At 21.4% G+C, this 25,913-nt stretch overlaps 5 protein-coding genes across 5 annotated transcripts; 1 reads left to right on the top strand and 4 right to left on the bottom strand. All coding sequences in view use genetic code 6, as the record gives it.

Annotated features, from left to right (window-relative positions):
* Positions 1-1,423: 1,423 nt before the first annotated feature.
* Positions 1,424-3,583, bottom strand: TTHERM_01013290 (transmembrane protein, putative; the record flags this gene model as incomplete). Its single annotated transcript, XM_971495.2, has 1 exon — positions 1,424-3,583. The coding sequence occupies one exon, from the start codon at positions 3,581-3,583 to the stop codon at positions 1,424-1,426; it is 2,160 nt and encodes a 719-aa protein (XP_976588.2).
* A 1,820-nt stretch (positions 3,584-5,403) lies between these two features.
* On the bottom strand, positions 5,404-7,581 carry TTHERM_01013280 (transmembrane protein, putative; the record flags this gene model as incomplete). Its single annotated transcript, XM_971494.2, has 1 exon — positions 5,404-7,581. One exon carries the CDS (start codon positions 7,579-7,581, stop codon positions 5,404-5,406), a length of 2,178 nt encoding a protein of 725 aa, XP_976587.2.
* Positions 7,582-8,960: 1,379 nt separating this feature from the next.
* On the bottom strand, positions 8,961-11,120 carry TTHERM_001013279 (transmembrane protein, putative; the record flags this gene model as incomplete). Its single annotated transcript, XM_012795259.1, has 1 exon — positions 8,961-11,120. The coding sequence occupies one exon, from the start codon at positions 11,118-11,120 to the stop codon at positions 8,961-8,963; it is 2,160 nt and encodes a 719-aa protein (XP_012650713.1).
* Positions 11,121-13,357: 2,237 nt separating this feature from the next.
* Positions 13,358-17,128, bottom strand: TTHERM_01013270 (cyclic nucleotide-binding domain protein; the record flags this gene model as incomplete). The annotated part of the gene is made up of 5 exons (XM_971493.2): positions 13,358-13,470; positions 13,763-14,463; positions 14,791-15,708; positions 15,771-15,829; positions 16,088-17,128. The coding sequence occupies 5 exons, from the start codon at positions 17,126-17,128 to the stop codon at positions 13,358-13,360; spliced, it is 2,832 nt and encodes a 943-aa protein (XP_976586.2).
* A 2,469-nt stretch (positions 17,129-19,597) lies between these two features.
* TTHERM_01013240 (transmembrane protein, putative) lies at positions 19,598-24,920 on the top strand (the record flags this gene model as incomplete). The annotated part of the gene is made up of 2 exons (XM_971490.2): positions 19,598-20,224; positions 21,294-24,920. The coding sequence occupies exons 1-2, from the start codon at positions 19,703-19,705 to the stop codon at positions 24,918-24,920; spliced, it is 4,149 nt and encodes a 1,382-aa protein (XP_976583.2). The 5' UTR covers positions 19,598-19,702.
* Positions 24,921-25,913: the final 993 nt, after the last annotated feature.

Genomic DNA, 25,913 nt, shown 5'->3' with positions numbered 1-25,913 from the left:
GAATCAAAAATTTATCTTAATTATAAAAATTTGCATAGATAATGGAAGTGTCTTTATTTATAATATAATAGTTACAAATATGTGAACTTCAAGCATAAATTGAAATTCTTCATTCAAAATTTATCTAAAGTGGTTATTTAAGCAAAGAAATAAGTAAATTTAAAATACTTTCATTACTTTCACAAATATTAATGATTATTTTTTCAAAATTTAAAAAAATTGAGATATGTATAAATAGATGCTTACATATTAACTTAATTTAAAGTTAATTCAGTAAATTTTAATTTAAATAAAACATCAAGAATTTAATTAAGCAAGAAAAAAATTTTACAGATATTAAATTCAATTATAGAAATATAAATCTTTCAAGAATAGAAATAAAATAAGAACTTCTTTTCATTAATTTTAATCATCAATTTTAATTTCACTAAAAAGAATAAATTTCATGATTTTCTTTAGATTTTTCTTTCAAAAAATAAACAATATCTTGCTTGAAACGCTACACTTGTCTCCTCAATTTGAATTGTTTTTTTTAAATTCATCATAATATATCTATTTAAAGAACAAAAAAATCAAAAGTAGTTTTTCAAATAATTCTAAAAATCTTTCAATAAATTAGTTAGAAAACTTTCAAGAAAAATTCTATCAGTTATTTGAAGAGTTCTTTCATAAATAATAATTATATTTTTGTCTTTTATTTATTCATAATTTGATAAAAATAATCTTTGATTGAAATTAAAATTAAAAAATAAATTTTATTTCTTTTCTTAATTTATTAGATTCAACCAAATTTATTTTGAATTTTAATTCTTAAAATAATACACTTTCTTATTTGATTTTAATAAAAATTAAAAATAAGAGACTAATATTTAAAAAATATATATTTAACGCAATCCTCGTAAATTAACCCTACCCCAACTCATCCAAAGATTATAAATGTGTCATAAAAATAAAAACTAATATTTAATGTATTCTAAAATAAAAAACATTCTTATCTATGAAAACTGGCAGTAAATATATTTACAGTCAGTTAATTTTTTAAATAATTCTAAAATACTGATAGAAATTATGAAAAAGTTTTATAAAAATTCTAAATTTTTAATCATCAATTAAAGAACTTAAATATATTTATAAATTATCAATTCATTATTTATTACATTTAATGTTGATTTTTTAAATTTAAATTTGTATAAAATTTGCTTAAAATAAAGAAAAATTCTTTCGTCAATGTTGTCATTTGAGATCACCACTTAAAAACTTATTTTACAATTGCATAATAAACTATTTAAAATCATGGCTTTTCAAAAAAAACTTAAAAATTATTTTATATTTTAATATTTTTTTTCTTTTGATAATAAAATAGAATTTCCATATAAACATAAAAAAGATAAACATTAAACTAAAAATTATCAGTTCTTTACAATCATAGTTTCTGTTTAAGGTATTTACTATATTTAGTGAAAACATCTTGATTTTCATTTTAACACTAATATTCTTCTTGCATCTCTTCTTAAACTTATATTTAAGATTATGTTTCTGAATAATTTTTTAAAACAAAAGTTTAATTATTTGATTTAGAGAGTTATAAAGGACTTTAGATCTAAATCTATTACTCAGTAAAATAGCTTTTACTATCTTGCATCAAATACTGTTGATATATGTTTCTCTCTTAGCAATAAGAATCTTGCTTTATAGGACTTTTAATATTTAACTTTGAGTTTCTTTACTTGATTAGATATTTTCTATTTTCTAATTTTCTCTATTTATCAAACTATTGCTATTTAAAAAGCTCTATCAATTTAGGATGAATTAAACTAATTAATTTTTCATCAATCTATTATCTTTTTTAATCTGAATTAAAAATGTTATTATATGCCTCTTAAGCATCCTCTGCTTTCTCCATTTGAGATCTATTATCTTCAAAAAAAATATCAATACTGTTACTTGAACCATTCTAAGTTATTATATCACCTGTTAATTTATTTACTTTGATAATAGGTTTAGGGATATAATCAAATAACTTTAACTGATCTTCATTTAGAAGAAGTCTTTTAAGTTTCTCAAATTCGATTAATTTATTTATAATTTAAACTATATCGATATGTTTGTACAACTTTTACATTCCATATTCTATTGCATAGGAACTTTTAGCCTTCTTACATATTACAAAGCCCAGAATATACTTTAAATAATCAAATGTTTTAATTTTCATTTCTTCAAAAGTCTATTCAAAGAATTTTTTGAGGTTTTTTTCATCTTTATTTGTACTCTCTTTTGGCTATTTTAAAATCACATTCAAATTTTACTTTTGCTGTGGCTAAGTGCTTTTACTATTTAATATTTAATTATTGCTACAATTTTAGCTCTCAATATCTAAATTAATTCGCTTTTATTGGAGTTATGCTTTATTGCCTCTAACATTATAATTGTTTAAATCAATATTCTAATCTAAAGTTTGCTCTTTTAGTCTTTTTTCTATGTTATCTTCAATTTATTATGATTACTGTTCAGGGATAGAGTACTAGAAACCGAATACTTTGTTTATCAAATTACGTTTATATTACAATTAAGAATATGGCCTACATATAAAGCAACCTAGTGCAAACAGAATGTTGTAAATTCCTCCAATTTATGAAAGGACCTGAGAAAAAGTTAAATACTTTCTTGAATATAATATTTCTCTGTAAGGATCAAGTGAAATTTAAAGTAAAAACAATCTGTTTCCATATTTTTACACAACTTATTCTCTATCAGTGCTATAAGTTAGTTCTACTTTTGTTTAAATGTCTTCAAACACTATTCCATTATCTGAAGAAATCTAATTCTAAGCAAAATATAAGTTTATTGTTTTTGAAAAATCTTTTCCAGCTAAGTAAAAGACAGATCTACCTATAGGATAAAAAGGGTTTTTAAAATCAGTTGTGACCACATTTTTATCAACAAAATATATTTAGAAATAACAATTATTTAATTTGTTAGAAATATATTAAGGATCTGCACAATTATTTCCTTAACATGAAGAAACTTCTATCTCAATTTATTGAAAGATCTATGAATTGTATATACCCTAAAGTTGTAATTATTCGTCTTAACTTAAGCAATAAAAATTATTATAATCCTATTATAAAAAGAAGTCATTTGTTTATTATATTTTGAAATGCTCTGCTGTACATCTTTACAGCTTAATTAATCTATATTCTTATGCTCTTTCATAGATCCCTGTATTATGGTTAAGTATTTTTTGTTATGTAAATTACTTAATGGTTAAAGTATAAACCGATTCATCAATAAATTGAGTGAAATTGACATCTGTGATTCCAACCATAAACGAGAAATTGTTAATAGTTAGATTGAATTAGTTGGAATTCGGCAAATTTTGTATTTCTTAAATAACTTGTACTTAAGAGTGGGAAATAAAGACATTAATAATATTTACAATATACATAATTAGAATACCACTTAAACTTAATGTAATTATTCCTCCAAAACCAGTGTTAAAAGCAGTTTTTTTGTTATATTTAATATGAATTTGAGCTCCAAATATATCAAAAGCCTCCAAAAAAATATTTGACAGTGTATTCATTTTTAATTATATTTTTATTTTTGTTTATATTACAGATTAGTATTAGCTTTTTAAATAAATTTTTTTAATTGCTAAAGATTATTTTATTGGTAGTACTATTAAATTATTTCATAAATTTTAAAAAAATAAGTATGAATATTTTCATTTACTCGTGAAGTAATGCTATAATTTAAAATATTAGATACAACAATAGAAAATAGATATTTAAGCAATAGCCTATCAAATTATTTAAAATACTTATTCAATTATAAATATTCTATTGAATGAATATCAAAAGCAAAGAAATGGTAAAAAATTGAATCAGTAAGAAATTAATTAATTTTAAGATAATCAATAACTAAAATTTATCCACAAAAATTAGTAACCAAACAAAGGAAATAAAATGACAATCAAACTGAACTAGAACCCTAGTAACTGAAAACTATTCATCAAAAAGTTAATAGTTTTAAGACAAGATATATATTTGTGTACTATAATAAAGTGATATAAACCATATTCTCCATATTATTTTAGTATTTTTAAATTTTAATGTTGTATTTTGTAGAATACTAAATTAATAATTACTTTTAAATTTCTTAATCAAAAAAAGAAATCTTTTGCAATTTTTAAATACTGAGAAATTTAAATGTTTGTTTTAGATGACTTGATTCATGCGGATTACAGTAAAGATGATAGGAATTCGAAATTAAAAGTTGTGTAAATACTATTTGATAATTTATTATATTTTTATAAATAATAAATTTCATTTTATTACATTAAAAATAGTAATTCATATAATAAAAAATTTAAAGTTTTTAATTATTTTAGATTTATTTTATTTTTTGAATAATATTTTAAATTAAGAGGATATTTTTATATTTTATAAAATATTTCAAAAATTTATCTTATTTAGATAGTTTCTCAGTGTTTAACAGAATTAAATTACATTTTTTGCATATGTACATTTTTTAAATTAAATTAAAGCATGTTTAATGTTACACACAAATTTTTTGCTTAATAAAATTTATTTATGTAATTTATTTCAATTATTCATTATGTTTGATATTACTAAAATATAAATATCAGTTTTTAATCATTATTTTTATCATTAATTTTTTATTCAATATCATAAAATACCTCCTTCTTTGTAACTTGTAACTTAAAAGTTAAACTAATGAATTATTTCAATATATGTTTTCAAAAAAAATATATTTTTAGTTTACTTCATAATATTTAATAGAAAAGTGCCCTCTAGCAATCATTTTTTAGGACTTAATATTTTCTTCATTCATAAATTTTTAATTTTTAATATTTTTAATGTTGTTTTATTTATTTTCTGTTGGTGTATGCAATTGAAAATATAATACATAAATAAATATTAAAATAAATTAACCTTAATATTTTTGTCTTTTCAAAAATTGTAAGCTAATTTTAATCAAAAAGGATTTTTAATTTAAGTATTTGAAATTATTTAATTTATTTTTCTAAAATTTATTTATTAAAAAGCCACTTACAAATAGTGAAAAGAATAAAATTAAAAATAATAATACTTCCTTTTTTAAAATAAAAAAATACCATGAGCTAAAATTAGTTTTTAAAATTAAACACTTTTAACAATTCACAAAGAAAAGTTTATTTAATAAAAGTAAAATAGTAAGATCATTTCTTCATATTTCTAATTTGTTTTTGAAATGAGACCACAATATATATAATAATTTAAATTAATTAAGATTAAAATATTTAATGTAAAAAAGTAAATTTAATTTGAATAAAAAATAAAATTCAAACATAATGTTCGCTTACAATTAACAGATTTAAATGATTTTTATATGTGATTGCTTTCACTAATTTTCATTTAAATTTAATGTTCTTTTATTCTAAATCATTTTTTCTTAATTTCTAAGGTACTTACTGTAGGTATCTATAACTGGTATTTAGTAAATTTCATACTCGTTATCACCATTCAAATCATTAGTATCTTGCTAGCAAGGTGTTATTGTTTAAATGTCTTTTATTTAAGCTCGTCCAGGTTAGAGTGTATTTAAAACCTACGAATATTCATTTTTACATCTTTGAGTAGAATGGAAAAAATTCCTATCAGTATCGTAGCTTGTTATCATAAACTAACTTTTTTTAAATCTAGAATAAGGTGATTTATCCTTTAAAAAATCAGATCTATCAAAAGATTGTAACTTAAATAATTCAATTAATTTAGGGTGAAGGAGATTAATCAACTTTTGATTGAGTTCTGTATTCTACTAGCTCTAATTAATGATATTATTATAAGCTTCTTGGGCATCTTCTGCTTTTTATATCAAAGTCCTTTTATCTTCGTAAAATATTCCTGCATTGCTAGAATCATTCTAGTCAGTCTAAATTATTTGATTTGTATTTTTGTTTACTTTGATGATAGGCTTAGGAATATAATCGAATAATCTCAATTGATTCTCATTTAATAAAAGTTTTTTTAGTTTTTCGAACTCTATCAATTTATTGAGAATGTAGACAATGTCAAGATGATTATACAGTTTTTGTAATCCATAATCAATAACTTCAGATCTCTTTTATCTTCTGCATGTGAAAAAAGATAAATAGTAGCCAAAGTAATCACAAGACTTAATTCTCAACTATTCAAATGTTTATTTAAAGAATCTTTTCAAATCTTTATCATTTTCTTTCTATTTTTAATTTATACTAAGTCTGGCATATTTTTCTGTGAAATTTAATGATTTTTGTCTATTCCTTGCAGAATTTTACATTGTTTTTTATTCATTCTGATTTGTATGTTACTCTTCTAAGTCCGTTAATTGTTATACCTTATCCTTTATACCAACTTAAATCGAATCCTTTTCATAATTAGTATATATACCTCTTTACTCTAGCGTTTCTAAAACATCTTTATTGTTCTTATTGTTTTCTCCTTCTTCCTTGTTTTATTGTTTTTATTATTCAAAGTCAGAATACTCGAAGCCAAACACTTTATTCATTAGATTGCGCTTATATTATAGTTAAGCATATGGCATGCATATAAAACATCCAATAGCAAACAAAATATTGTAGATACCACCTATCTATGACAACCCTTAAGAAATGGTTAAGTATTTTCTAGTGTACTTAATTTATTTATTTGGATCTAGAGACATCTGTAGCAAAAACAGTCTGTTACCATTTTAAGAAACAACTTATTCTCTATCTGAGCTAAAGGTTAAATCAGTTTATTCTTGAGTGTCTTCCATAACTATTCCTGTATCAGTAGATATAATATTTTGGGCAAAATATAAATTGATTGTCTTCGAAAAACCAGTTCCAGCAATATAGAATACAGACCTACCTATAGGATCAAAAGGGTTATTTAGATCAGTTGTTTTCACATTTTTATTTATAAAATAGACTTAAAAGTAACAATTATTTAGCTTTTTACTAATATAGGTTGGGTCTGCACAATTATTTCCTGAACATGAACGAACTTCTATCTCAATTTGCTTAAAAATTTCTGAGTTATAAATGCCTTACAACTATAATTACTCATCTAGAGATAAGCAAAAGAAATTTGTATAGTCTTATTGCAAAAAGAAATCTTAAGTTGATTAAATTTAAAAATGATTTTCTGTACATCTTTAAAGCTTAAGATTATTAGTTTTTTACTATGTATAATACTTTCCAGTTGTTTAATTTAGCAGTTTTTATTGAATGTTTTACTTGACGGTCAAGGTGTAAACAGAATCATCGATAAACTAATTATAGTACACATCAGTGACTCCAACCATAAAGGAAAAATTATTTGCGCTTAGGTTAAACTGTTTAGAGTTAGGAATATTTTGGATTTCTTGAATCACTGATACTTAAGAATGTGAAAAATAGACTTAAACTATATTCGCTATATACAAAATGAGAATGGCACTTAGACCAAATGTGATGAATCCTCCAAGCTTTGTATTAAAACTATGTCTCTTATTATACTGGATTCCTATTTGAGTACCGAACAGATCTATATTTTAAAAATTTTAAAGTACTTTCATATATTTTCTAATATCTCTTTCTTATTTATTTTTAATTTCTTACTTTATATATTTTAATATAAATAATTTAAGCTAATTTCTGCAAGAAGACTTGAAAAAATCAAAAAATTTGCTTTAATTATAAAGTAACGAAGATTTAAACTAAGTATATTTATTTAAAATAATAGACTTAAAAATGTGTGGACTTCAAAAATAAATAAATTATATTCTTTCATTTGAAACTTATCTATGGTACTTTAAGCAAAATAATAAGTAAATTTTAAATACTTTCATTATTTCCACAAAACAAATGATTGATTGTTCAAAAATTAAAAAAAATTGACTTAATTGATATTGGCTTAAATTTTAAATTAATTTAAAGTAAGGCCAGTAAATTTTAATTTAAACATAACATCAATAATTCTGTTTGACAAAAAGAAAATGAAATTTACAGATAATAAATTCAACAAATGAAATTTAAATCTGTTAATAACTAAGGAGTATTTATATATAAATTTTAATTGTTAGTTTTATTTTTTGTAAAAAGTTTCAAATTCTAGAGCTTGATAAATCTTTCTATTAAAAAATATCCACTAAATTCCTCATAATAATATGCTTGGCTATTGAATTTGAATTCTATTTTTCAATATTCATCTTATAAATTTTTTCTTAGAACAAAAAAATTAAAACATGTTTTCTAAACATTTTTTAATAATTTGTTAGAAAATATTTCAGTAAACATTCTATCGGTTATTTCAAAAGTTATTTCTTAAATAACCTATAAATTTGTTGTCTTTTATTCATAATTTGATAAAAAATATGAAATTTAAATTTAAAAAAATAAATTTTATTTCTTTTCTTTATTTTTATTAATTTGTCAAATTAACTAAATTTATTTTCATAAAAAAAGAAAAAGGAAGGAAGAAAAATAAATATTACACTTAATTGTTTTTTATTCTAATCAAAATTTAAATTAAAAAGAAAATCTTAAAAAAAATAATTACAGTAAATCCGCATAAATTAATGCTTTCCCCACCCAAATTTATCCAAAAATAAAATGGGTTTTTTCTTAATTTTTAATCGTCAATAAAAAATTTAAATAAATGTAAGAAATATAAAAATTATGATATGATTATTTATTTATGTAATGCTAAATATTTATATTATTTAATTTTGAATAAAATTTTTTGGTGATTAAATAAAATTCCTTCATTTAAATAGTAATTTTGAGGTCATTAATTACTTAATAAAATTTTCATTATTAATTATATGGTTTTTCTAAAAATAAATTAAAATTTTATGATTTTTTAATATTTTTTTATATTAAAATATAATTTCCATTTAAATACAAATTAGATAAACATTAAACTAAAAATTATCAGCATTTTGGCTCTTTAGTTTCATAGTTTCTGTTTAAGATATTTACTATATTTAGTGAACACATCTTGGTTTTCATTTTAACTCTAATATTCTTCTTGCATCTCTTCTTAAACTGATATTTAAGATTTTATTTCTGAAGAACTTTTTAATACAAATACTTAATTATTTGATTTTGATAATTACAAAGGACTTTAGATCTAAATCTATTACTCTGTCAAATAATTTTAGCTATCTTACATCAAATATTGCTGATATATGTTTCGCTCTAAAAAATAAGAAGCTTACTTTATTGGACTTTAAATATTTAACTTTGAGTTTCTTTACTTCATTAAATATTTTCTATTTTCTATTTTTTTTTATTTATCAAACTATTACTATTTAAAAAGCTCAATCAATTTAGGATGAAGTAAACTTATTAATTTTTCATCGAGCTATTATTTTTTTTAATCAGAATTAAAAATGTTATTATATGCCTCTTAAGCATCCTCTGCTTTCTAAATTTGAGATCTATTGACTTCAAAAAAAATATCAATACTATCTTTTGAATTATTCTAAGTTATTATCTAACCTGTCAATTTATTTACTTTGATAATCGGTTTAGGGATATAATCAAATAATTTTAATTAATTTTCATTTAGAAGAAGTCTTTTGAGTTTCTCAAACTCTATTAATTTATTTATAATTTAAACTATATCGATATGTTTGTACAACTTTTACATTCCATATTCAATTGCATAGGAACTTTTAGCCTTCTTACAAATTATAAAGCCCAGATAATACTTTAAATAATCAAATGATTTGGTTTTCATTTCTTCAAAAGTTTATTCAAAGAATTTTTTGAGGTTTTTTTCATCTTTATTTGTACTTTCTTTTTGCTATTTTAAAATCACATTCAAATTTTAGTTTTTCTGTGATTAAGTGTTTTTACTATATAATATTTAATTATTGCTACAATTTTAGCTATCAATATCTAAATTAATTCGCTTTTATTGGAGTTATGTTTAATTACCTCCAACATTATAATTATTTAAATCAGTATTCTAATCCAAATTTTACTCTTTTAATATTTTTTCTTTGTTATTTCCAATTTAATCTGATTACTCTTCAGGTAGAGAATACTAGAAACCGAATAATTAGTTTATTAAACTACGTTTATATTACAATTAAGAATATGGCCTACATATAAAGCAACCTAGCGCAAATAGAATATTGTAAATTCCTCCAATTTATGAAAGGACTTGAGAAAAAGTTAAATATTTTCTTGAGTACAATATTTCTCTATTAGGATCAAGCGAAATTTAAAGCAAAAACAATCTGTTTCCATATTTTTACACTACTTATTCTCTATCAATGCTGTAAGTTAGTTCTACTTTTGTTTTAATGTCTTCAAATACTATTCCCTTATCAGAAGACATTTAATTCTAAGCAAAATATAAGTTTATTGTTTTCGAAAAATCCTTTCCAGCTATGTAAAATACTGATCTACCAATAGGATGAAAAGGGTTTTTAAGATCAGTTGTGACCACATTTTTATCAACAAAATATATTTATAAATAACAATTATTTAATTTGCTAGAAATATATTAAGGATCTGCACAATTATTTCCTTAACATGAAGAAACTTCTATTTCAATTTATTGAAAGATCTATGAATTGAATATACCCTAAAGTTGTAATTGTTCATCTAGACTTAAGCAATAAAAGTTATTATAATCTTATTATAAAAAGAAGTCATTTGTTTACTATATTTTGAAATGTTCTGTTGTACATCTTTACAGCTTAATTAATCTATATTCTTATGTTTTATCATAAGTTCCTGTATTCTGGTTAAGTATTCTTTGTTATGTAAATTACTTAATGGTTAAAGTATAAACGGATTCATCAATAAATTGAGTGAAATTGACATCTGTAATTCCAACCATAAAGGAGAAATTGTTAACAGTTAGATTGAACTAATTGGAATTAGGCAAATTTTGTATTTCTTAAATAACTTACACTTATGAGTGAGAAATATAGACATTTATAATATTTACAATATACATAATTAGAATACCACTTAAGCAGAATGTAATTATACCTCCAAACCTAGTGTTAAAGGCCGTTTTTTTGTTATATTTAATATGAATATGAGCTCCAAATATATCAAAAGCCTCAAATAAACTATTTGATTTCTAATTCATTTTTAACTGTATTTTTTATGTTTGTTTATTTTATAGATTAGTATTTATTTTTATTTTAATAAATTTTTTATTGATAATGATTATTTTATCAATAGTCCTTCCTTTAAATTGCATTTGCTAGCTTAAAAATACTATTAAAAATTCGATACTTCAATAGAAAATAAATTTAAATAATAGTCTATCAAATGACTTAAAATTCTAAATGAATTATAAATAAATATTCTATTGTGTGAATATCAAAAGCAAAGAAGTGGTAAAAAATTGAATCAGTAAGAAATTAATTAATTTTAAGAAAATCAATAACTAAAATTTATCTGTCCACAAAAGTTAGTAACCAAGAAATAGAAAGAATATTACATTCAAACTAAACTAGAACCCTAGTAACTTAAAATAAGTAACCAAAAATTTAATACTTTTATTACAAGATATATCTTTATGTACTATAATAAAGAGATATTAACGATACTCTCCATAAAATGTAATTTTAGTATTTGTAAATTTCATTTTGTATTTTGTAGATTTTTAAATTAATAATTACTTTTAAAAATCTTAATCAGATAAAGATTATTATCATCACAAATTTTAAATACTGAGAAAATTTAAACATTTGCTTTAGATTAGTTGATTCAAGCGAATTAATACTTTAAATTAGTGTAGATGAGGTTTTCCAAATTTAAAGTTGATTTTTTAGTAATTTATTGTATTTTTTATAAATATTAAATTTAATCTTTTATATTAAAAATATAATTAATTTAATCAGAAAAATGAGGCTTTTAATTATTTAAATTGATTTTATATTAATATTTTTTTTAATAATATTTTGGATTTTGTGGATAGATGATTATTTTATAAAATGTTTCAAAAGTTCTTCTAATAGTAAGAGTTTCTCAGTATTTAACAGAATTAAATTACATTTTTGCATGTAAATTTTGTAAATTAAATTAATTAATTAAAGCTTGCTTTATGTTCACACAAATTTTTGTTTCATATAATTTTTTTGCATATGAGTTGTTTTCCAATTATTTATTATTATTGATATTTAAATAATATAAAATTATGAGTTTTAATTACTTATTAGTAGTAATTTTATAATATATTATATAGTTGATATCATATAAAAAGCCTCCTCCTATGTATAATTTATAGTTTAAAAGTTAAATCAATAAATTATTTCACTCAAGGTTTAGAAAAAAAATATATTTTTGGCTTACTTCTTAATTGAATTATAGTTATAATCGAAAAGAAGATTTAATGTTATAAAAATATTATAAGCTTATTATATTTGAAATTCAAGAAAAAGAAATAAATCTATTTTAACTTCTTTATTAAATTCAACTATGATACAAACAAATTAAAAAAAAATAAAAATTCATTTTATAATTTTTAACAAGAAAAATATTAATAAGTTAAAAAATTCGCTTTAAAAGCTAATTTATTTATTTTTTCACATAACTAAAGTACTTAAATTTTTATGAAAAACATAAAACAATAAATATATTTTTTATTCTAAAAATTATTAATGAAAAATTAGTAAGTATTTTGTATATAATATAATAATAATTAACTAGCAATAAAGTAAGTATGAAAGGAAGTTAATAACAAAGATTTTAAAAGGTTTCATATTACAAAGCTTTAACAAATTAAACAAAAATTTTCTTGAATGCATTTAGGAAATATAAACTAATTTTTTATTTATAAGAATTGATGATAAATGAAATTATTTTAAATGTGGAAGAAAGAGGGTTTCTAATATTTGTCTCACTTAAATATAGGAGAATACTAATTGGTTAGCTTAAATAAAGTTAAATAATTTATAAAATATCTTAGATCTTAGTTTATTTAATTAATTTAATATAAAATAAATCTGATTCAAATTTTAAAATTAATTTTATTTTATATTTATTAAATTTCTAATTTTGATCAAAATTGAATTTTATTAGGCCTTGCAGCTAGGTGTCTTTTTTGAGAAATTGCATTAAATTCAATAAAATTTTATTTATAAATAAAACACTTTTAAAAAAAATATTGATAATTTATAGTAAGATTTTTAAATGGCATTTTGCTTACAATGTTATAAAATAAAACTATCTCAAATATTGAATGAATAATTTAACTTCATGCTTTAATTTTATATTTCTAGAATTAGGATGTGTTTTTGTTTTCAGTAAAATTATTTGCTTTTAAAGATTTTTAATATTTGTTTTTTCTTTGCACATTCCGTAAAACAAATTTTCTATTCACTTTGAGATTTTCTATGTTATTATGTGGAAAATAAATTTTATACGATTTTGCAGATTCTATGCATAAGGATGAAGAACCTTCAGATTAAATGAAATTATATTATTACAACCTTTGAAAATATTTATCTTACTCTTAGTTTTAGTTGAGATAAAAATTTTAAGCATATTATATTATTTCTTATGGTAAATTATTTTATAAAGTCAAAGTTTGACTCGAATTTGTCTTCAAAAAAGTAGGTCTCGTTTAATTTTAATTTTCTTAATATATTTATGAATCTACACTATTTAGATTTTTAGACTACTGCTGAGTCATTTAAAAAATCCTTAGTATTGAAGGCCTTTAAAGAATGCTTAATCGAGACCTTTCTGTCTTATTTTCTTAGTTTTAAATTATTAATTTACTTTCCAAAATTTAATCATTCTGCTGAGTAGATTTCCTATCAATACTAATATCTAATTAACTATCAGTATTTCTTGGTGAATTTAATTATTTATCATCTGTATCAGAATTTTTGATGCTTCTATTGATATCATTTTTTTAAATAGGGCTACTATTTATGCTTTGCTGTGATGCTAGTGCCTATCCCTAAGATTGGCTTTTATTATTTTAACTTAATTAAGAAACCAAGACCTAAGCTTATGATTATCTTTGTTGTTTTTAATCAACAAATGAGATTGTTCTACTTCTACTTTACTCAGAACTTTAAACGTTATCAGTGTTTTCATACTCATCTTACAAAAATGATTCCTCGTCAAAACTGCTATTTTTTTAGATTTCCTCTACAATTTATTTATTTTCATTTAGTCTCTGTAAAGTGTTATGTTTCTTCTATTATTTCCTCTAAATTTCTTTTATCAATTTATCTTCTTCTTAAACATATTTACTTATAACTTTAAGTTAATTAGGCTGATATGAAATAAATCTGCATCTGTTTATTAAATGACCTTAGGTTCTGCAAGAAATGCATTACTAGCTGATTACACCATACATTTAATATAAATTTAATTAATCTTTTAGAGAATAATAAACTTCTTTATCATCAGGAAACTCATCAAGCAATTGTAGAAAATCATCAAGTTCTAAATAGAGTAAAGTTGAAATTCTTTATTAAATATTTAAAATTTAACATTTCTAAAAATATTTTTTTTAATTTTTTAAATATAAAATGATTGAAAAGGAATAAATGATTGAATGAATGAATATATGCACTAAATAAATTATGTTTTCAAATTTATTTATTATTTTTTAGTTTAATTAAATTAAAAAATTTTTTCTGGTTGATCGAAATAATTTTTTTTAAAATTGAATTTATATCTTATTATATATGAATTGATAATTTATTTATTCTAAAAATAAAAATAAAATATCATCATTCATTCGTATTAGAAGTTGTTGGATTGATTTTCAAATAATGTCTAATAAAAATTACCCTATTGAGTTAACTGAATGCAAACTTTAAAGATTTTGAGTAAAAAATTCATACTAACCAAAGTATTAATATTTTTTTAGCTTTTAGAATTTATTATCAGTTTGAGAATATTTTTATTTAACTTCAAGAGAAACCTTTCCTTTCATCACTATTTGTAAAGTTGGTTGCCTTAGTTCGAATTGATCAATTATAGTTTCTCCAGAGCCATAACTTTTTTCTTTAAACAGCAAGGAAACTCTTTCAAGAAATTTAGTTGAGAAGTTTTATCTCAAACAAGGTATTTCTTTTAAGTATCTCATATGTACCTCCTTTTTAATTAGATTCTTAAGATTAGAAGACAAGTTTTCAAGAACTGAAACTGAAGTTTAATTCTTACTAAAATTTTCACAGAATGCGTACTCCAAATATTTTCTAGCTTAACTTTGAAGAGAACTTGTCACTTACATCTCTTTCATATATTTGTTAATATTTGCTGTTTAAATCCTGTATTGTTACTTTCTTTGGTTTATTTCTTATATCAAAGCTCCTATCTAATTCAAGGCATAACCAAAATTTACACAGGAAAGAAATGCCATGAAGACTATAAACAGTTTTTCTAAATAATGAATTGGAGTTATATCTCCATAACCAATTGTTATAATTGTAACTATTGCAAAATAAATTGAGTTTACATAATAAACTTATTCACTCGTCTCTTTAACCTTAAAATTTTATATCCATGATTTCTCTTATAAGTCTCTATCTACGTAAACTCCTATTTTATACCACATACATGCAAAAACATGCATCAAATATAAGATTTGTATTAGCAAAAGTGTAAGATTAGTGAATTAAGCATATTTATCATCAATTTAAAAATACTCTCTTATTTTATCTGAAAGCCTTGATAAATGTTTGATTTTTATTAGATAAGCTATCCTAAATATTTAAAAATTAAAAGGATTTTTCCAATATAGGCAAATCAATGATATCAATTCTACGTATATTTATTCCTTTAAGTAATTCTTTAGAATCTACCATCTTCCTTTTTGTATTTCTCCTATTTATAAATAAAAATGTTTAATTTACATTAATTCTAAAATTATTCTTCTTTTTCAATTTTTTAAATTAATTATGTTTAATAAAAAATTTTATCTTTATTTTTTTAGTAGAAATAAAGTTCATAGTTTAATTTATTTTTATTAAATTGCATTGATTTGATCTTAAAACTAATTAGATTTCAAATCGAAGAAATTATAATAGATTTATTTACTCATAAATTTTATTTTACCAAATTAAAACAAACGAATTTTTTTACTAGATTATGATGATGTTATTTAATTTCAGTTTTACCTTTGTAATAAAAGCTGGTGTTCAGTTATATAAAAAAGTCACTTATTATAATAACATAGTTTGAGAGGTTAAAGTAAGGAGAATTTGTGAAAGAAAATGATATTTCGTAAGGTATACTCATTAAATTAAGAATAATATGAATGATTATTATAAAGTCCCAGAAAATTAATAGGGGATGGAATGGCTCAAAGACTTTTATCGTGGAAACACAATACTAGAATTTTAATAAACAGTTAACAATTGGTTTATAAAAGCATTTCATCTATTTCTTAAATTTGAGGAACATTTTATGAATTTTTTTAACAAAGTTGGATCTTTTTGTGGGTGTACTATATTCCTTTTTAAGTGATCTGTTCTGAACAATGTTGAAAGCAGCTTTATCATTCAAAGCCTAAGTATGCTGCTTCTGAAGCATGTAAGGTCTTGTATAAACTAAGGATTTTTTCATGTTAAATAAAAATTTGTTTACAAGTAGAAGAATTTTAAAAAATTTATATCTCCATAGCTGCTTAGAGAGTGTTTAATTGTGTATTTTTTATTTTTTTTAAAGATTCTTCTGCTTCATCTCAACATTTTCATAATCTACAATGTGTTCGTATTAAAATTTCAATAGATTCTGAAATATTTGATTGGAATTCATTCCACTTTATTGCGTTCTATAACTATCTATTAATTTTGGTGTGAGACTTTATGATTATTCATCTAAAATAGAGCTTTATTATTTTTGTGCTAAATTTGTGGGTTCATCCTTTATTGGTTCTTCTTCTTTTATGCTAGTGAGTAGAGTTAATTATAATTTATTATCAATATTTAACTAGCTTTTTAGTAATTCCTGATTGAAAGAAAAGTCTACTTTTTTGTTACCTTTCTAATCATTTTCAAATATTTAATTATGGCTACGAGCGCTTTGGTCTTAAAAATGAAGACTATTCCCAGCAAACTCATCTTCCTCAACATTATCTTACTCCTCTCCTAAACAAGGTTTTTAATTCATAAGAAATATCATTTTATTATCACTTCTAGAAGTGATTAAACTATTAAAGCTAAGTTCTTAGCAATTCATATGCTTTTAATTACTTAACTCTACTTTGTTTTTTTAAATCAAAATATCATACAAAAAATTAATATACAGTAAAATGCTAAAGAATAATATGCTATAATAAGCTTTAACAAAAACTTACATGCATTTAAATGAATTAACTTGTAACTAAGACCAAACAAAAGTTTTAAATGATTATATTCTTGCATCGACCAACCAACAAATATAATTTTTAATATTAATTCAATTATATAAAAGCAATTTATTCATTTATATTATTATTATTATTATTAATGAAAATAAAAAGAAAAAGCAACTAAGAAATCCACTAAACTTTCAAAAATTTTATTTTTTTACAATTAAATTCAATTAGAAAATATTTTATGAAAAAATCAATGATTATTATATTTATTTAAAATTTATCAAATATTTTTAACGTGCTCTTTTTATTTATTTCCTCTTCCTCCTTATAAGATCGCTTAAATATATTATTACCAGCTAATTAATAATTTGTCAAACTAAAATAAGTATATCAATCTAATAACTTTTTAAAAATTTTACTCAGATATGTTAAACATAATTGTTTAATTATTTTTAACAGATTTAATTAACGTATCACAATGTATTCATTAAATTTTTAATTTTAATTTTCAGTAAAAAAATTCAGTTAATCTTTTTTTAAAGTATAAAAGTAAGATATTTATTATTTTTATTTTATACATTTTTAATTTTGATCTGCATCATATCTTTTTTCTGATATCATATAAATAACTACTAATATTAATTAATTTTTGTTCCATTTTTAAAAATAATTGTTTCTATAAAAATAAATCTAATACTTTTGTGAAAATTATAAAATATTTATTTAATAAAGTGAATTATTTAAGAAATTTAACTTTAAAATAAAATTAAAAAATATTTTTTATGAGTAGTTAAATTTTATCTTTATAATGTAAAATAATTTGAAGAATATTAGCTGTATTTTCTTTTTTAGGTAGAGCGTTATCATGTTTAACAAAATCGAATTAAAGATATTCAAGCTACAAAATATTTTTTTTTAATTTAAAATGAATTAACTGAGAATTACTCATAATAGTAGAATATTAATTATAAAATTTAAATATTCCACTTAAATATGTAGTGAAATATTATTTTTATCTTAAGATATAATATTCCTTTTAATATTTGGTTTATTTTTTTACTCCAAGATCATTTAGTTTTTAACATTAATTATTCCTTAAAAATAATCATTCTAAATTATAATAGATAGCTATTTAAGATCAAAATCGCCTTTATTAGAAAAGCTAACATAAATATCGTGAAGAATTATTTTGGTTATATGCTAATAATAAATTTTAACATAAAGCAAAGAAGCAATTTTTTTCATCAAATGAAAAATTAAATAAACAAAGCTAAATTTTTTTATTATTCTTTTTAATAGAAATAAAAAAAAAGTATTTTTAATTTTTTTTTTTAGGTTAATTCTAATTTTACCTTAAAATTTATTAATTCGGATTGTAAATTTTAGATTATTTATATTTTGAATAATAATTATTATTATGTGGAGTATATTCTTTCTTTTATCATGATTTTTTATATCTTTATTTTTCTATAACACTAAATCTATTTTTATGATTAATTGCTAATCTAATATTTATAAATTAATATTTAGGTCGATACATCAGTGATACTGAAAAATATAAAATAAAAAGCAAACTAAATCAAATATAAATAGACTCAATATTATTTTGCTGGATTCTATTTTCTAATTTATCTAAATTTTAATTAATTTTACATTTTAATAAATTAAGTAAAATTTATTTTGTTTCATAGAAAAAATTTAATGAATTTGTTTTTCTAGTAAAAATAAAATAACATGATATCAGATATTATTAATTTTTTCAGTGTTTTCAGGTTAATGCATATTCACAAAATGTAAACAAATATTTTTATTTAAAAATAAATTTCTAAAAATTATTCAAAGTTCCAACTTAAATTTATTTTGTGAATATAAATATGCAAGATACTAGATTTAATTAAATTTGAGCGAATAATATCTTCTTTTTACAGTACCAACAAATTAATTTTTACAATTACTTTTGGAGTATTTAATGGGTAAAAATTATGCTAAATATTTTTGCTTTATTGGTTATTATTTATAATAAGCTAATTGATACATTCTGAAATGATAAACTAGTGTGATTGTATTTTATTTAGTTTGTTAGTAAAAATTTTGTATATTGAGAATTTAAAATTATGTTGCTAATTAAATAACAAAATATCCAAAAAAAGGGATTTTTTATCTTTAAGAATAGTAACAACTAAAAAACCAAGTAATGTTAATAAAATTTTTAAATGGACTTAGAGATTTCCTTAAATAGTAACATGATGTTTTACTTAAATTATTATTAATTTTACTTAAATTAATTACTTTTAGTACATTCAAAGAAAAGCAAATTGTAAACAAAAAAATTAAGAAGAAAGGAAATATATATAAATAAAATCAAATAAATATTATTCATTCATTCATTTTTACATCAAATGAAGGAACATCTCAATTATTTGCGAAAGATAGACATGTTTGGAAATAGGATAGAGCTCTCCTACTACAAAGAAAAAACTCATAAAACTAAATTTGGAGGATGTCTTACTGTACTATTAGTCCTATTTTCATTCTTGGCCATCTATTATTTTGGTTAAGAGATTGTTAATAAAGGTTCTCCTAACATTAAAATGGAAGAAGATTACTTGGAAGATTTTTTTATCAATTAGTTTTTTTAAAGTCAGCAATCAGATAAATTCATGTTAGCAATTAGAATTTTAGATTATTAATAGCAGGTTGTTTATAACAATTAAATAGAAGTAAGTGCTTTGATTTATAGCATCGAAATTGAAAATTAAAAGGAAGCTAATTAGATGAATGAATAAAAGTACATGAAACATATTAAATTGGATAGGATTTCCTGTTTAGAATACTCTATTTTGTCTTCTGTAACTAACTATGAGGAATTTGATTTTTCAGAACTCCTATGCTACCGAATCTAAGATGGCTAACTTAATGATGTAAATTTGAAATATCTTTATTTGATTTGACAACTCTTTTGTTACACTTAATTCAAACTACAAAAAATTGCATATTTTAAATTATTTTGAAATTAGTTAGTAAATTTCTAATAGAACTAACTAATACTTATTATATTATCTCTATTCGAAATTACACCAATTAATATATAAATCAATCAATAATTTAATAATACAAATCCATTTATTTTTTTTGAAGCAAATGTCCATTCATTTTAAGTATTAACGCTAAATATTTTGCAAAATACAAATAAAAAAGATGATTAAATTCAGAATCCTACAATATTTTTAAAATTGGTTAATGGTACCTAAAAATGTAAAAAAACTCTTAGGATTGATTTATTTGAATTAATTTTCTAAATAAGATGTTTGATAGATCTAACTTGAGAACTAAATGAATCAACGTATTATGAATCTATTACTATAAATGCATTATATTATTCTACTTAGCTGGATCATCCAGTGTAAAATTTTATTAAAAGAATTAATCTAAATGATCTTCTTAATTTATCTATCTCTATCCATCAATAATTAAATCAAAAAACATATCAAATATTATTTATCTATTTAATTAATTTTCCGCAATTTTTATTTTATAAATCCAAATAGAATTATATAGAACCTATCTAACTAATTTGTTAATATTTAAAGCTTATTATTAATTTTCAATCATTTGTTTATCATTTTTATGATGCTAATTTGTAGTATTCCATCTAAAAAAAACTCATAATACTATATATCTATCATTTTAATGTGATAAAAAACATAAAAATAAGTAGATTTTTTGTAAAAAATAAATTTAGAAATGTATTTTCGCCCTGTTTTACTCTAATATACATTTAAATTTTTTAAAAATATGATAAAATAAGGAAAATGATCTTTTCTATTTATAATTAATTAAGGATAGATATCTATCATGAATAGATAAAATATCCTAAAAATAACTATTTTATTTAAATTGAAGTAACTGATCATTATATTTAAATTTAATTAATTGATTAGTTGTCTATCTGATTTAAAACTTTCCTATATTTTTATTTTATTTAAAAAGGATTAGGGTGTTGCTAAATTTGATTTGCTAATTAACTTGATATCGAACAGCTCAATTTAAAGAGGAATAGTGGAAATTTACTACACAGATTTGGCTTTAGATGTCTCTATGTATAACAATCCTAACATTAATTATTTACAAAAAAGAATTTTCAGTTTCGAGCAAGGATCTTAAAAAAGATTACCCATTAATTTGAAAAAAATGGTTCTCAACACTGATTATGGGAATGTCCTCACAGATTATCATACAGAAACCTACCTAGTTCCTTGTTTTTAAGGAGAATTTGAATAATTCACTCAATACTTGAAAGATTTTTAAAAAAATACAGTTTTTTCAATTGAAATTTAAATGGATCGCAAACAAATCATAAATTATAGAACCTACTTGAAACTTTAAGATTTTCTTTCTTCAGTTGGTGGTATCATCAAAATATTTAGTTTAGTTTTTATCTTTCTTAGTAAGAAGCTTACAAAGTTAGATTTTTATATGAATCTTCTCAATTAAATTTTTAATTTTGAAGATCCAAATGAAGAAAAAATGAAGTAAAATTCAGAAAACGATTCAGATGAAGATGTGGATGAAATTATTGAAGGTCACCAACCTCATTAAATATACACTAATAAGTTAAGCAATGATTAAAATAGCAATGTTAAAGAAGTTGATAAGAAATAAAACTTTGAAAAATAAATTAATAAATCTCCAAAATAACAAATATTATAAAATGGGGATTTTATAAATGATAAACGTTAAAATATTCATCTAGGATCAGACGAATAAATCAAAAGAAAGCTATCAATAGAAAATAATAAAAATTTATTAGCAATCAATAAAAGCGAAAGCTAAATTCCTCTTATTACTGCTAAGTTTTCTTCTAATAATAAAGAATAAATAACAAACAATAACTTAACTACAAATATTCTTTAGCATACAGAAACCTTGATTCCTCTTTAATTATTATAAAACCCAGCTAATAACGATCAAGAATTTCTGTTTAATAATGGAATTACTGAGGAAAAATAATCAGATGAAAAATAAAGTTCAGAATCAAAAGAAAATGATCAACCAAAGAAAGGATCATTAAATATTGATTTACAAATCCTTAAAGATCTTGAAGAATCTTAGGAAAGTAAAAGTAACTAGTTAGAAAAATAAGTTAAGAGAATTTAATAATCATAAAGATAGAATTAAATCAATAAAGATGAAGAAAACCCCGATAATGATCAACAAGAATAAGGTGACAAAGAAGATAACCAAAAAAGAAATCCTTCATATAAAAGAAGAAATGCAATTCCCAAAAACACCCAGCTTATCAGTAAGTTCATGCATAAAGTTAGACTGTTATTGAATAATGATTAAGCTGATGCTGAGCAAATCGAAACTATAAAGAATAAACTCAACAAAAAGGGTAATTAATATATTTAACCTGAAAATAAACCATTAAAATGGGGGTTTTTCGATTATATTTAGAACTTGTTTTGGTTTGGTAAAGCTCGTCAAAAAAGAGAGTAAATGAAATACTGCTGGAGAAAAGTCAAGGAAAGATTAAATGCGGTTTATATTATGCAAAAATTAGTAGAGTTGGAAAAACTTAAAATTCTACTCCTTGATGAACATTAACTTAAGCTTTTCGATTATCTCCCTAAGCCTATGATATCATTAGATGTTTAGTCAGACTAACCTAATAACTCTCCATTAAATAGAACATAATCAAAAAAATCAAATGAGTAGTCTAAAAATGTTTCACCTACTAATCCTGTATAAACTCCAAACAATCCAAATAATACTCCAGTATCTCAACTAAATTTAGAAAATAAATAGCAACCAAATCAATAAAGGAAAAGCAACTCAAGCGGTGGCAATAACAACAACAACAACAACAATAATAACAACAAAACTGATTCAAATAACAATTAAGGTAATGATCTCAGATAAACAGGTCTAAATGAAACTCAAAAAAGTTTATCTCCTCCTAAAAGAAATAAAATAATTACAACATGCTTAGGATTATTTTCTAATAATTAAAACAAAAAAGAGAGACATAGATCGTAAAGTTTAAATAACAAAGATAAGTTAAAGAAATCTACTACAACTATTTAAAATAAAGTTCAAAAAAATTAAAATGCTTTTCATCAACAATGGATTTAGCTAAATTCTCACTCTACTCCAGTTGAAAAAGCTCTACATGCTATGGAAGCCTTTGAATTCATCAAAAACAAATAAACGAAATCTGCTATTGATATTAAATTAGTAGATATGCTTGATTCAAGAATGAAGAAGTGCTTTGATTTCTAAAACGCATATGTAGACTAAAATAATGAAGAAAACAATCATGATATTTCAAATAATTTTAGTTAATTTAGATAGTTTTTCGATGGTGATAATACGATAAGAGATTTTCTATATCCAGAGTAATTAGATGGAGTGAGAAAAAACAGGAGAGCAAGAACTGCAGGTCCTGTTTCTCCTAAAAATGGTAGTGCTTAGAATTCATTATCAAACCACTTTAACAATCCTAGCAACAGTAATAACAACTCTTTCAATTAAAGTTACATGCCATTTAACAATTTAAACAACTTAGTTAACCTTAACAATGTAAATACTCCTATAAGGCGTAATTTTAATGGTTTTTATCCAAATAGTAATCCGTTTATATTAACTCCTAATTTAAATGAGTCTGGCTTAGATTTTAGTAGATATATGAATGAATTTTAGTAAGGATAGAATTACTCTTCTTCACATAAAAGCAATTACCAAAATAATTTTTTAGCAGTAAATAATTATAATAATCATACTTCATACTAACCTAGGAATAATAATGGGTTGATTAATAGACAAAGGTCTAATTCCCCTTCAAGCATTATGTAGGCACAAATGAAAAATAAATTTGCTCTAAAAAGATAATTATCTTCTATATCGAATAGCAGCAATAATTAAAATATCCCAAACATAAGCAATAAAAGTCCTAAGCACTAATAGACAACAGTCAGTAATAACAAACCTTCTTTATTTTTTAGGAGACTGCAAACATACGATAACAATATTTAAGAAGAGGCTTATAAAAATAAGAATTAGCCAGAGCAAAATAATTATTAAACTCAGCAAAAAAGCTATTTTTGCAACTATCAATAATAGTAGTAGCTTTAAGCTTCCTTCAATTCCTAGTACCATGTAAGTTCTGGTAATAGTAAAAAATAAAATCAAGGAAATGGCGGATCAGAATTATCCTCACCATAGAAGTTTGAGATGGATGGCTCATCCTCTTATGATTCTCACAGATAAAACATAAATCTGTATAATTAGTCTGCCTCTAACATTAAACCTTCACATATATCTCACCAGTATAATAATAACCTTCCTTCCAAAAATATTAACTTAAGTGTGATTGAATCTGACTTAAACACAATAGAAGAGGATATCCCACAAGAAAATAATACACCAACAACAATCTCTAAAAATTCAAATATAAATGAGTCACAAATAAGAAAGTAGATGAACACCTCACTTTTCTAACATTGTATAAGTAATATGGTATAATCATAGAATTCGCCTCTGAAAGTGACAGATGCTCTTAAAAAATATAATCTAAATTTCTAAACTATGTAACATTAAGAAATTTCTAATAAATGATATTATATTAAATTAATGTTCTAATCAATTTGATTTTAAATAAAATTTATCCAATTACACCAATAAAAAAATAAATATTCTACTCAATAACTAATTAACTTTATTAGATACTATCCAAGTTTGTATGTATAATAAATAATATATATTTACACTAAGTACTCTAACTTATATTCTTACATCTAACTAATTGATTTTTTTTTTCAAATTTTTAACATCAAATAATTTTTTTCTATCAAAAAGCTCTAAACCTTATCACAATTACAAATATTATCAATCATTTAGTTTATTTAAAACAATTTTCTCATATTAAATTTTATTTTTTTTCTTTACATAAGTATCAAGATGATTTTATTAAAAACATTAAGTAAAAAGTATAAAATTACTAATTACACTTTTATAAATTTTTATTGAAGACTAATTTTTCTATCAATCAAACTAACCCTCTTGTATTTTTATAAAATTTTTGTATCCAAATATATTTATATTAAATTATATGAAAATTCTAATAAAAAAAAAATACAGTTTTAGTTCTCAAATTATTCTCCAATCATATTTTTTATCAAAAATTATTTCATTTTTTAAATATATTTTATGTGATTAAGTTTTAATTTTGATTTTTCTTTTTTACTTAAATGTTTATTTGTATTAAAAGCAGATATCTATAAAATAAATAATTTGTATTACCAACATAAATTAGGAATTTAATTTATTTTAAGAAAAATACTTCAGATAATTATAAAAATAATAGTAATTAAATTATATTTATTTTAAATCTTGTATTTTTTAATAATCATTATTTTTTTTTGGATTATTCAATTTGAAATTTCAAAGTTTGATTTTGCCAAATAAATATTCATATAATTATTACATTAATACACTTAATTCAATTCAAAATATATTTCTGGTATAATCAATAATAAATGATATATCTATTAAATATATTCTTACTTAGTGCTCTCTTATACTTGTTATCATTCCAGTGACTAAATTGAA

This window comes from Tetrahymena thermophila (assembly GCF_000189635.1).
Source record: "Tetrahymena thermophila SB210 genomic scaffold scf_8254824, whole genome shotgun sequence".
NCBI classification, from domain to species: domain Eukaryota; phylum Ciliophora; class Oligohymenophorea; order Hymenostomatida; family Tetrahymenidae; genus Tetrahymena; species Tetrahymena thermophila.
The sequence above is the reverse complement of the archived record's forward strand: the minus strand, read 5'-3'. Positions and strand labels throughout refer to the sequence as shown.